At 43.3% G+C, this 13,656-nt stretch overlaps 1 protein-coding gene across 1 annotated transcript in view; it reads left to right on the top strand.

Moving 5' to 3' along the window:
- The window catches only part of RDX (radixin), a 102,532-nt gene extending 93,655 nt beyond the window's left edge, over positions 1 to 8,877 (top strand). Inside the window, exons 15-16 of the mRNA XM_040257954.1 lie at positions 4,042 to 4,139; positions 8,277 to 8,877. Of these exons, the coding sequence (XP_040113888.1) occupies positions 4,042 to 4,108 (67 nt within the window). The 3' untranslated portion in view covers positions 4,109 to 4,139; positions 8,277 to 8,877. The remainder of the gene's footprint in view (positions 1 to 4,041; positions 4,140 to 8,276) is intronic.
- Positions 8,878 to 13,656: the final 4,779 nt, after the last annotated feature.

The raw sequence follows: 13,656 nt of genomic DNA, 5'->3' as shown, positions 1-13,656 counted from the left end.
TGTGATGGAATACTTCATTAAAATTCACCAGCTTTTTTTTTTTTTTTTTTGGTAACATTAGAATATTTGAAGACAGAGAAAGTGGCATAATTAAAAACATTCTTCAGATGCTCTGTGTGGGTTATTTGCTTTACCTTATCGATAAAAAATGGATCTGATTTAACTTTCCTAAGAATTCTTTTAAACTATTAGATTTTTGCCTGTGGAATTAAAAGGAAAATTGTACTTTTCAGAGAAAAATCACTAGGATTATATTGCGCTTTGAGGTTAGTAGACTGTAATTACTGAAAAAAGTAGGAGTCATCAAACTTTTTCTGTAAAGATATTAAATATTTTCAGGTCCAGATATTAAATATTTTCAACTTCGTGTGCCAGACATTTTCAGTCGTATCTCACAGCCCCGCTGTTCTGGCACGAGAGCAGCCATAGGTGATGTGAGTGAAGGAGCCTGGCCACCTTCCAGTAAAACTTCATTCACAGACACTGAAATCTGACTTTTTTATAATTTTATGTACCATGAAATCATCTTCTTTTGACTTTTAAGTCATGGTCTCAACATGAATGGTCCTTGAGCCATAGTTTGCTGACCTCTGAATTAAAGGATTTTAAAAACCATTATATTCTTCCAAGGGCCAGTGATGTGGCTTTCTTAGCTGTCTAGATTGTTTAGGTCATGGTAGAGGGGTTTTATTTTGTAAAAATGAAGAGATTTCCTTATAAATTTGAAAATTTTTCCAGCAGGGATTCTCAAACTGGGTACATCAGAATCATCTGCAGACTGTTAAAATGCCGATTTGCAGGGCTTCTCTCTCCCAAAGTTTCTGATCCAGCAAGTCTATGTGGGGCCCAAGAACTTGGATCTTTAACCAGGAGGCTGATGCTGCTGTTCTGGGACCATACTTTGAGAATCACTTATTTAGAATGAGGGCGTGCGACCCTGTGGGACTAACACAGTTGCTTCTTTTACTCAGTGTCCTCAGAATAGCTTCTCTACCTAGAGGGTTTGAGACCTTCAAATTCTAATGATTAAAAGATCAAAGATAATTGGAACCAAATTTATAACTCTCTATTATAATATTTTTCCTCCATCGATTTCTGAAAGTTTTAAACACAAACAAGAGAGTACTTTTCAACAGGGTTAGAGAAAGGAATGTGCCTAGGAGAAATATGAACAAAGAAATATATTATTATATACAATACATTTTCTTAGTAAATATATATATAATAGATACTCAGGCACCAGGTTTTAAAATAGTACATTGCCAATTGCTTTGGGATTCTGTATTCCTCACCTATCACATCACCCTTTTTAAAAATTTTAACTTTGGATCTATAGGATGTCTTTTGCCTGCGTAGGAATTTTACCTAATTTTGATTACACACACGCACACACAAATCTGTTTTGTTGAACCTAGCTGTGGTTCATTCATTTTCACTGCTCTGAAGGTGTCTGTCTCATGAATGCACTACAGTTTTTCTACTCTCTTGATGATGCCCACTTGGATTGTTTCTAGTATTTTTTATTTTACAAACAATATAGCCTGAAATCTTCTTGAACATGTTTCCTAGTAATGTAAGCAACAGTATCTGCACCTATGGAGGGGAATTGATCGGTTCAACTTTTCTATGTAAGCATCAACTTGTGTTTCAAAGGAAGAATATATCCACACTGACTTGAGCACACTTGCTATCACTAGATTTTTAACTTTTTGCCAGTTTGAAAGGTTTAAAATGTGCTTTTAGTTTGCATTTTCTTGATTACTAATATAGTTCAGAATTTTTCTTAAATTTATGGACCTTTCATGTCTCCTTTGAAATAGCCTTTTTTGCCTGTTTTATTTAAAAGTTTCTCCACCTTGTTTTGGTAGTTCTGACTAGTTTTGACCCTTTCTTATTGTTCTACATAAATTTTAGAATTAGTTTAAATACTATGGTGGAGAAGGAAATGGCAACCCACTCCAGTACTCTTACCTGGAAAATCCCATGGACAGAGGAGCCCGGTAGGCTACAGTCCATGGGGTCACAAAGTCGGACACGACTGAGTCACTTCACTTCACTTCACTTCACTTAAATACTATGGGGAAAAAACCTTTTTTGTTGGAAATATATTAATAGATTAATTTGGAGAAAATTACATCTATACAATACTTAAGTATTCCTAGTCATGAATATGTAATATCTCTGCATTTATTTATGTCCTTAATACTTTTCAGTAAAGTTTAAATTTTCCATTAAGATCATCTATTTCTTTTGTTAAACTTATTATTAAGCATCTTATTTTTACTATCTTTTTAGTTGTTACATTTTAAAGCTATTTGTGGCTGGTATATAAAAATGAAGTTGATTTTTGTTTCAGCAAAATCAATTCTTATATTTAAGAATCTTGCTCAATTCTTACTATTTCTTATAATTTCTGAAGCCTTTTGGGCTTTCTGCATAAACAGGCCTCTTTGGCAGTTCATACCATTCTCAGTCTGTCTTCTCAATCCATATAACTTCTTTTCCTTATCTACCAACTTGTTTTGACTAAAGCTTTTGGTACAATGTAGAACATATGTGCACCTCATTTCTGATTTAAAAAGATCCTTCTAACATTTGCCATGACATATGTTTGCTGTTTCGGTGGATGGCCTTTATCAGGTTAATGAAACTTCTTTATATGTATATGCCTATTTTGCCAAGAGTTTTTCTTACATAAGAAGGATACTTAAAATTTATCAAATGCAATTTCTTTGTATTTTGAGATAATATGTGTGTGTGCTTGTTTGTTAGCATATTGAATTAGTAGATTTTTCTAATATTAAACCAAATTTCATTCTCGGGATAACAGTGATTTACGTCCTAACCTATGGCTTGGCACTCCATGAACAGAGTCACTTGTATTGTGAATATCTGCCTCGCTGATGTGTATGTATCTCACAGCCCCCATCCCCATCAAGAGTTGCTGTTTTTCTTAGAGGGCTTTTAGTTTTATGGTGCCACCTGCTGGCGAGCTTTCAACATTTCTGATACTCTTCTTCACCTCTTAGGCAACTGCATGCATGGTTTTCTCTGTTATAACTGTAACTCCTCATTTATTTTTATTTTCTTTCTTATACCATAATATTTATTCACTTTACTCCCCAATCCTCCTTTCTCTTACTCTTACGAAAATTTTTTTCAGTATACTCATGAAAATCATTCTCTTTTCCTTTCTTTTCCTTCTCTCCCATTTTGTTCCTTTATGAGTACTATAAATCTACCTCATTGTTAAGAATGATAAGAACAGTGCTGGTTACTAGGGGGAAATATACAGAATACATTGTAGACTGATATTTGATACAATAAAGTGCCAGCTCTGCTAACCTTCAAAGTCTTTGAAAATACTTAAAATTTTCTGTAAAGTGTTCTTAAATTTCAAATACTACTTAATCACCCTCTAATTAATTCTGCCCATTTAACATCAAAGTTCACTATAAAGAATAAATTGTAAAACTCCTTTGTTTCATTGTTTCTGTGTTCCTTTATCCAAGTCTGAGAGTTCTACTGTATTTTACTACAAAGACTCATGCATTAAACTGCTTGGAAACCAAACTAGTCATCCATAACATGGTTTCCATGGGAAACAGCCCACCACAGCTGCCCTTTTGATAAATAACCCACTTATAAGATAGAGATTATCAGTAATTGTGTTTCCAGTTGCTTAACCCTCAAGCATAGAAAATACGGTAAACAATATTTTCCATTCTCCCTGGTCATAAGACTAAGACTAGTTTGTGCGGAATGGCTGTAACTATGAGAATTCTAGCATCTCTTTTAAAAGGAGATTCAAAGTTATTCTTATTTTTGCATTGTAATAATTGTGGAGATTCAAAAGTGATTGAAAAAGAAAAGTTAGAGGTTAAAGATTAGGAAAGAGATTGCTTTGGCAATTTGGTTACCTAGACGGCTCTACAGAACGCAGGGGACAAGGGTGCTTCTGGCTTCTGTACTACAGCGTTGGCTTCCTTCTGTGTTCTTTTGCTGAAATGCTTTCTAACCTTCCTATGTCTCTTTTAAAAGGTGGGGACCCAAACTGTATGCATTGTTCCAGATGCGTTCTTGCCAAAGCAGTATAAAACAAATGTAACAGTTAGGAAGAAGGCTCTCTGCCTCACTGGGTAAGTACAACTGGTAACAGATTCCCAGTAGACCTGCCACACCCTGGCCACTTCAGAAATGCTGGCAGGACCCCATAAAACCTGTATCTGTGCATCCACAGCCCCGAGCTTTTAGTCTAGTGAAATGCCAGTCAAAAGAGTTGACCCAGAGCCAGCCCTCCCTGTGCAGCACCTAATCTCACCTACTCTAGATTCTTTCTCAGCTGTTTGTCTCTCTTCAGCTCTTTGCCAATCAAGAACATTGAGGTCAGATAGAGTTTACTACAGTGAAATTTCAGCTGTAATCTTCATGAGGTGATTAGACATGCTACTTTAGACTGTTCTCTTACTTTGTGAAAGAACCTTCTTGATGTAGAGTAACACCGTGCCAGCTCACACATATGATACTTGTGTGCTGTTGGAAGGATTGTTTTTTCTTATTTGAAAAAATGTTCAGATATACTTAAAAATGAAGTGTCATACCTATATATTAAGTAAAAGAATTCCAGAATTGGTTCGTAAACCAGATTAGTATTGTGCATTGATTGCAATTTGGAAATATTTAAAAATCATTGATCAACGTGATTACCGTAAGAAATTGTTTCAGAGTCATGTTTTGACTCATCCCATTTCTAAATAAAACTACAGCAGAACAGTTTATCTTGTAGATATTCAGTGGTACATTTGAGCCCCCCACAACTTGCTGCTTAAACCTCCCCAAATTCTACACAACTCAATGAGAATATATTTGAGACAATACTTTAAGACGTGGAATAACTGTTAGTTTTTAGATTCTTTTCATGTGACATTAAACAAATGGTGATTTATTTTCACTTAGCCTGGATAATTTTTAGAAATGATTTGCTTGTTTGGCCTTGATATTTATTAATTTTCTAATCCCAAACTCCCAATACTTCCCTGCCCAACTCTTACTCCCCTTTAGCAATCACAAGTGTGTTCTCTGTGTCTGTGAGTCTGTTTCTGTTTCACAGATTTGTGTCATATTTAGATTTCAAATGTAAGTGACATCATATGGTATTTGTCTTTCTAACCTATTTTGCTTGGTATGATATCTCTAGTTTCATCCATGTTGCTGCAAATGGCATTATTTCATTCTTTTTAATTACCTTGACTTCTGCATTGCTATGAATTGAGTTTAAGGTCATTCACTGAATCTCTGACATTCCATGACATCCCCAAAATATTTGCATTGTTTTGAAATCCACTCGAAGGGCTTGATTTGAAAGGCACGTAGCTCTTTGTGACTCCATAGAATCTAGTTAATCTTATTCCTGATATTTGAGCTAAAACTCTTGTTTAAAACATGTTCTGAACAATCCAGATTGCCACAAATAATATTGTTCTTAGCTATTCATCTTTAAGCCATTAATTCCAATGCAGGCATTTATGTAAATCTTTTCCATTTTGGAAAGTAGGAAGTCAAGAGATACCTGGAATAACAGGCAAGTTTGGCCTTGGAGTAAAAAATGAAGCAAGGAAAAAGCTAACAGTTTTGCTAGGAGAACACACTGGTCATAGCAAACACCCTCTTCCAACAACACAAGAGATGACTCTACACATGGATATTACCAGATGTTTAATACTGAAATCAGATTGATTATATTCTTTCTAGTCAAAGATGGAGAAGCTCTATACAGTCAGCAAAAACAAGACTGGGAGCTGACTGTGGCTCAGATCATGAACTTCTGATTGCAAAATCCAGACTTAAATTGAAGAAAGTAGGGAAAACCACGAGGCCATTCAGGTATGACCTAAATCAAATCTATTACAGTTATACAGTGGAAGTAAGAAATAGATTCAAGGGATTAGATCTGATACATGCCTGATTCCAGAAAAACATCTACTTCTGCTTCATTGACTAAGCTAATGCCTTTGACTATGGATCACAACAAACTGGAAAATTCTTAAAAAGATGGGACTACCAGACCACCTTACTTGCCTCCTGCAAAACCTGAATGCAGGTCAAGAAGCAACAGTTAGAACTGAACATAGAACAATGGACTGGTTCAAAATTGGGAAAGGCGTACATCAAGGCTAATTATTGTAACCCTTCTTATTTAACTTATGTGCAGAGTGCATCATGAGAAATGCTGGGCTTCTTGAAGCACAAGCTGGAATCAAGATTGCAGGGACAAATGTCAATAACCTCAGATAAGCAGATGACACCACCCTTACAGTAGAAAGTGAAGAGGAACTAAAGAGCTTCTTAATGCAGGTGAAAGAGGAGAGTAAAAAAGTTGGCTTGAAACTCAACATTAAAAAAACAAAGATGATGGCATCCAGTCCCATCACTTCATTGGCAGATAGATGAGGAAACAATGGAAATAGTGAGAGACCTTATTTTCTTGGGTTCCAAAATCACTGGGAATGGTGATTGCAGCCATGGAATTAAAAGATGCTTGCTCTTTGAAAGAAAAGCTATGACAGGCCTAGACAGCATATTAAAAAGCAGAGACATTACTTTGCTGACAAAGGTCCATCTAGTCAAAGCTATGGTGTTTCCAGTAGACATGTGTGGATATTGAGAGTTGGACCATAAAGAAGGCTGAGTACCAAAGAATTGATGCTTTTGAACTGTGGTGTTGGAAAAGACTCTTGAGGGTCACTTGGACTGCAAGGAGATCAAACTAGTCAATCCTAAAGGAAATCAACCCTGAATATTCATTGGAAGGACTGATGCTAACGCTGAAGCTTCAATACTTTGACCCCCTGATGCGAAAAGCCGACTCATTAGAAAAGACCCTGATGCTGGGAAAGATTGAAGGCGGGAGGAGAAGAGGACGACAGGATGAGATGGTTGGATGCCATCACTGACTCAGTGGACGTGAGTTTGAACAAGCTCTGGGACATGGTGAAGGACAAGGAAGCCTGCCATGCTGCAGTCCACGGGGTCACAAAGAGTTGGACATGACTGAGCGACTGAGCAACACCACCAGCAAAATCCTTCCAACTGAAATTTGCCTGATGTTTTGCAATTTTTCCTCATTGCTTTTCTCGCATTTATGTTTTTGCTTTTTAGAGTGAATCCTTTGAGTGAGTTTAACTCTGCTATTGCCGTCGGACATAGGAAAAGAAAGTTTCTGCATGACTCACCAGAAAAGTCCTATCAAATGACAGACATTTTGAATTGTCCAAAGACAGATTTATTAAAGGATCAAGGGAGTTGGCAATCAGCACATCCTTCAGCTTGAAAAGTCACGTAGTTGTCCACCTCAGAAGAACAGCTGGGCCCCTTCCTAGCTGATTATAGTGTTATTGACCCAAGGAAAAAGACAGGGACTTCTGACAGGTTTCTGGTAGTGCGGATTTCTTTATCAGAATCCTCACCCTCTTCTTTGTGATTGAGTGGTCCTGAGGGATTATGATGGTGAGGAATTAGACATGACATGGATAGCCATGGACCAATGCACTATAGCTGGCAGATGACTTCAGGGATAGAACACCTACAGCCTCGGTGACAGGCTGTATCTGAGTCATGAATCAGCCCCAGAGGCCTCTGGTTGTCTGGTGCATTCAGACCCCCAGGCTTCTTGTTCTCAACCTTTAGGCCTTGTCATTTCTCTGAGGTGCTAGGCTGATTTCGGTTTAGGCAGCTGGGTTAGACCTGATCTGATGACCTTTCCTGGACCCCTGATGGTGGGGGAGGGGGAGTGGCCTGAGGTGGGTAGGACAGAACTGGTTAAAATAAAGGGACTGGTCCTTTGGGCACACCTGTCTCAAGGGCAGCTCAGCTACTTCTCTTGTGATTCACATACAAAGGCTTGTCAGACTGTGACGTGAAGGGGAGTTTGTTTACACCATGATCTCATATCCGCATCAAGATTCTGGATCTGAACACTGCAAGATCTATCATGTTAGATTCCTTCTGAGAACCAGAAGTAATTCTAGCAAGGCCAAGGTCAGAGTGTAGAGTCTGCGGAACCACCTTTGTTTTGTTGCAGTGTGTACAGATATTGTGTTTGCTTTGTGGCATTCCATCCCCTTTCATAATTAAATAGTAAACTCAGTCTTGGCCACGTGTCACCAGAAAGGTGTTCAGGGTGGTGCCCTTTTCAACCGTATTATGGTGATATATAAAAGGTTTGTTTTCTTCTCTCTTGCCTAATTTTCCTGTTCACTTTCTGTGTCTTCATGCAGGTCCCTGGCGTCTGACACATGGCGAGTTTTAGGATAAGGTCATACCAAGATATGCCTGATGATTTGAATGTCTCTCCCCTAAAGTCCAGAATCTCAGCTGGAGCCCAATGGACAAGTGTTCCCTCAGTCAGGGCTCTTGGTGGTGGTTCTTTCCACACCTGTCGACTGTTGGCTTCCCTTTTCTTGCTCTTCTGTCTCTCTCCTCCCCCTTCTCGATCGTCTTTCCTAAGAACAGAGCTTAGAGAGCTGGGCCCGGACAGTCGAGCTCTGCACTGCACCCGAAGGTCCTAAGCCAGCATCCTGTCTTCAAGGCTCCATCCTCACAACAGATGCCTGAAGGCGTAGGCTTCTGAGAATCCACTTTTTTCTGCATGACTAGCTTGTAAGGAGGAATAAGCTGAGAGGATTTCCAAGAACTTTCCATAAAAAAAAATGTATGTGACGTTTTTTGGCTTTGAACCAAGAGCAGACTCAGTGGTATATAGCTCTGTTTCCTGGCACACATCTGTGGAATCTGGAAACATTGTTGCAACACTCTCTTTCATTCCTGGCTGTTTGTATAACTGTACATAAGTGTGGCAATAAATATATTGTAACATCAGCCCGGGGCACTAGTTTCTGCTTGATTCTGCACACCGATGGTGGGCAGTGACGACCACATTCTCGAGGAACTGCCCTACTGGCCAGCGGGCTTGCCTGTCCCGTCTCAGATTCTCATCTTCTCTCATTTCACAAAGTGTCAGCTTGGAGTCAGCCAGTGTTTGAGAAAGAAGGCTGAGGGGTGTGGTGGCAGAGCTGGGACGTGAAGCCACATTATTAATTCACTAGGTGGCACTATTCCTGACGCTGCAAAGTGGCTTGAATGTCTGAGGACTGAAGCTTAGAGGACTGGGTAACAGGTTGCAACAGGAGTCGGCTTTTTCAGTAGCCACTCTTACATCCTTGAAGAATGTATTGTGCTTCAGTTATGTGACAGGTGCTCACTGGCCAGGCACAAAATTACCTCTTAAAGACTTTCAGGAAAACCACACAAAGTATGCCAGCATGATATTGAACCTGTCCCTGAGGTTTTCCAAGGGCACTAAGTCAGTCTGGTTGTTTTAGAAACTGTGCCCTTCCAAAGGGGACACTTAGGAAACAACTTTTTTGTTATGCCGTTCGTCAACTTTCAAGAAATATTTGTTCCCAGACTGGTCTCATAGTTTATTTGAAGTCTTTGCTTTATCAGGCATGTTTTATAACTTGAAAGATAATCACATACTCTGTGTGGTTTCTTACCACACTGCAGTTTCCCAGGCCGCTCCTTGATGACAAGCGGCGGGTGGTGTAGAAGTATTCGGCCTTAAGGCCTGGGGGTGCAGTGGAGCCCGAAGCTGGGATCCTGCGGCCAGGGTTCTCAGGCAGCACTTGAGAGACTGCTGTTACGTGTTAGAACAATGCAGTCTAACACACTTGAGGAAATCAGCTGGGTGGGGCCTTTGAACCACTGATCAGGTAACAGCCAGCCAGGTATGCTCTTACTTTCACCTTTTAATAGATCCATCGGAGGCCCCGAGGCTTGAGGTCAACAGGGAAAGGAGGCACAGCGTGGGCTGCTGCTGCTTCAGCAAATTCCCATGTGCTACCATCAGATCTTTCCACACAGAGATCGGTCTGGCTGTGACTGCTGATACAGGGGGAAATACCAGAAAAGAGACAGGATGAATGATCGGTCGCCTCTGTTATAGTGCAGCTATAAGAGAGAAACACAATTATAGATAATGCCATATAACCAGCTGCTCACAAGCTTGTTCGTGGAGATGGGGAGGGTTGCAGATTTTCAGCCTGTGGGTGTCAAACCTAGGCATGGGTCATGGTGAAGACCCTAGACGGGTCCCTACAGTGCCCTGGGCCTTGAAAATGAGACATTTGGACGAAATGTCTAAGACCCTTTCTGTTCTTTGGGTTAGGAAGGGAGTTAGCCTCCTTTGGTCATGGGGGAGGCACAGGTGGGCAGCTGGGAGTTAAGGACCTTGAGTTTGAAGCTCACTCATTTTCAGGTTATAAGAAATGCATGAAGATAACAAGCTCAAAGCACCACCTTTGTCAAACCCCTTCCGAGGAAACAACATACTCGGCTCCCACTTCCTGTGGGAGAGGAAACTGGCCGGACCTCGTCGTGAGCTCTCTTCTGCAGGGGCGGAGAGGCTGCGGTTTACACTGGGCCCTGGGACTGACGGGTGGGGAGTTGAAGCCTCAGCACAAGAAGCCCCTTTTCTTCAGGAACTGCTCACACCAACGGAGGCAGTGATGCCGTGAAGAGCGTCAAGGCCCTTGTGAACTGCTGGACTTCAGTCCTGGTCAAGCCAAGCTGTCAGGGGCATAGCCACCCAAAGGGAGAAACGCCGATAACTCCCAGTCACTAAGGAATGCACCGGTGGGCAGCGTGACCTTCGCCCGGCACAGACACAACTGCTCTAGCACAGCGCCTCTGCCCCCTTGGCCTCCGCTGGCCCCCTCCTTCCTTTCCAGGCAAGTGGGACACCTGGAAAGTGGTGAGTTTGCAGAGGAGTCGTGTCCCCACTCCTGTTCTCTGTCCCCAGGAAGCACACACCATCTTGACTCCTCCATGCCCTACTTCCAATGAGGCAGGCCTGGGCTCCTGCACGAGACAGGTGTCTGTCAAATTTGGGATTCAGTATTAGAATCTGCCTGCAATGCAGGAGACCTGGATTCGATCCCTGGGTGGAGAAGATCCCCTGGGAAAGGAAATGACAGCCCAGTCCAGTATTCTTGCCTGGAGAATTCCATAGACAGAGGAGCCTGGCAGGCTACAGTCCATGGGGTCGCAAAGAGTCGGACCCGACTGAGAAACTGACACACACATTAGAGAGCCCAGTTGCCTTAGGCACAAGCCCAGATGAAGGTGATCTTGTGAGTTTCTCCTGCTTACTATTTTGCTTTAATTCTCCGTTTCACTCAGTGGTTTTACTTTCAGCTTTATGAGCATCAGTATCATCTGGAGGGTTTGTGAAACCACAGATGTCCCCTACCTGCCCCCCGCCGAGGGTGTCTGATTCTTGGGTCAAGACTGGGGCCCAGGACTGGGGACCACACTTACAGGCCCAGGGCCACCAAACAGAGAGGAGTTCTGTTTACTGGTTTTGTCAAACTCCAGAACTAAATGTTCTGGAGGCTGAGTCAGCTGGGTGCCCTTCACTCAACTGGGGCCAGAAAACATTCTTGGTCTGTATGAGGAATTCTCCCAGATCAATGTCCTCTTCTAGTCCACAGCCTTGGGCAGGAACAAATGGTTGTGGATTATGCTCATTTCTGTTCTGAGTAAAACATGAGAGGAATCAATTCTAGCCATACAGCAGCCTGAAGTACTGATTTAAAAACAGAATCCAAGACATGTATGGTTCTCCTTTGATAAAAGGAGAAAAAAAAAGTTGCTGCTGTGCCCGCAACCCCAGAACCACACCGTCTCCCACAGGACTGAGGGGCCGTCTGTTCCCCTGGCCAGAGAGAGGCTGGACCCTCCACTGCCTTGGCCACTGGTTCCCTCCACCCAGCTCTCCTTGCTGTTGGGTCTCTGCTTTGCCCCAAGCCCTTGGCAGAGTGTTACTGTGAACAACAAGGTTTTGCTTTACAATCTGAAAGAGCCGATGCCTCTCAAAACCATTTCTTTTCTCCTGGGATGATACAGTTAGCCCCCCCAAATGTTGGATTAATCAGAGGGGAGGCCTGTGTGGGAAGAGCTTGCCCGTGGTGGCAGGGGGAGGTGGTGCACTTTGACCCCACGCAGAGACGGGGAAATTGTGATTATGCCTCCCATTCAGCAAAGAAAGCTCAGGAAGGCAGTCTGGTGACACTGCTACCTGTTTCAAAGGACACAGAGACCTGCAAGATGGGCTGCAAGTTAGGAACCACACCCCTGGTGGGTCTCCCCCGCCACCCCCCGGAGCCCTCGGGCACTGAGGCCACTAGATGTCGATCCTGGAATGACTGTGTATCTTAACCACAAAACAAGAGCTTGTGGCTGGATTCAAAGGTTCCGTGAACCTCCGCTTTAACCACTTGGCATTTCCCACTCCCAATCTGGGAAGCGGATTCAAAGGCTGTCAATTGTTAGAAAGATTGGGGCAGGGGGCGGATCTCTGGAAGCCTGTCGCTGTCTTCCCCACAGTCTCAGCCGCGGGCGGACTCTGGCTGGGGTGGGTGAAGAGGCAGAGCTGAGAAAGGTCCCCCGCAGCGAGACTCAGAAGCAGGAAGAAAGGCTGGGGTGGGGGGCCGGCGGGGTGTGAAGCTCTGCGCCCTGACAGCTTGGCGGCCCGGGCCCCGAGCTGCCCCTGGGCCAGCGGCCTCCGCAGGGCCCCCTCGGGCCCCTCCTGCAGCTCCCCACCTCGCGAGCTCCGCTCAGCCCATGCCGCTGAGCGGGGACTGGGACCTTCACTTCCCTCCGATCGCCTCCCAGCCTCGTGATTTGCAGCATTTTAACATGTGCCGCCTTTACAACTGCCCAGAGGTGCTTTGTCCTGAATTTGTTAATCTGGTAACAGACACGGCAAACCGATAAATCTCCTCTGGAGTTTACTCAATAGCATTTCATGTAGTCATAAATTGTATTTGCCATCTCCCTTAATCTTTTCAAAGGCATGTCTGAAAGAATCATTCAAATGAATGAGAATTACATCTTTAGAGTGGAGGGGAAGAGGAGAGCTTTGAAGGCTGAGGTGGCGACAAGGCCAGTTTCCTGGACCCCACCGTCCGGTGCTCGCGGCCCGAGGGCGGAGGCCGCCCGGCGCTCCCAGCCCGGCCGCCCAGACCCGAGGCCGCGGGATGGGAGGGCCGGAAGGCCATCGCAACGTTTTATTTACCTTCTTTCAGCACCGTATTTGGTCCCTCATCCGGCTCTCCTGAGAATTTGTTCGACAACGAATTTAACTTTTCTATTTCTAATCTCATGCTGAATTTGTGCAAATGGAAAATGCAAATGGCAGAAAGCACGGAAAATGCAAATGGCAGCTGCCTCACACAGAAGCTGCTGTGTGCTCAGAAGGCCTTGCAGGAATCTGAAAGCTAAATGGGGCTTTGAAAAAGACGCCTGAGGGGGACCCTGCGTGTGACCGGAAACACTGGAAATGAGAGAACTGCCTTTTCCTCTCGAGGCTTACAAAGAGCGCCACGGGGTGGAGATGGGAGTCCAGACTGTAAAACCACCTCCATCCACCACAGAACCATTTTGCTCGTTGGAAGGGCTGCAGCCTGGGCCCTGGGCCTAGCCGCTGGGCCAGGGCCAGTCCTCACAGGCCTCCCGACCAGCAGCTCTCTGGGGAAACTTTCCACCCACACAAGAGACAGGCTCCTCAGGACTCCACACGAACCAGCCTGGACCGTG

This window comes from Oryx dammah, unplaced genomic scaffold (assembly GCF_014754425.2).
Source record: "Oryx dammah isolate SB20612 unplaced genomic scaffold, SCBI_Odam_1.1 HiC_scaffold_17, whole genome shotgun sequence".
In the NCBI taxonomy this organism is placed as follows: Eukaryota; Metazoa; Chordata; class Mammalia; order Artiodactyla; family Bovidae; genus Oryx; species Oryx dammah.
This window is presented reverse-complemented; position numbering and strand designations above follow the sequence as displayed.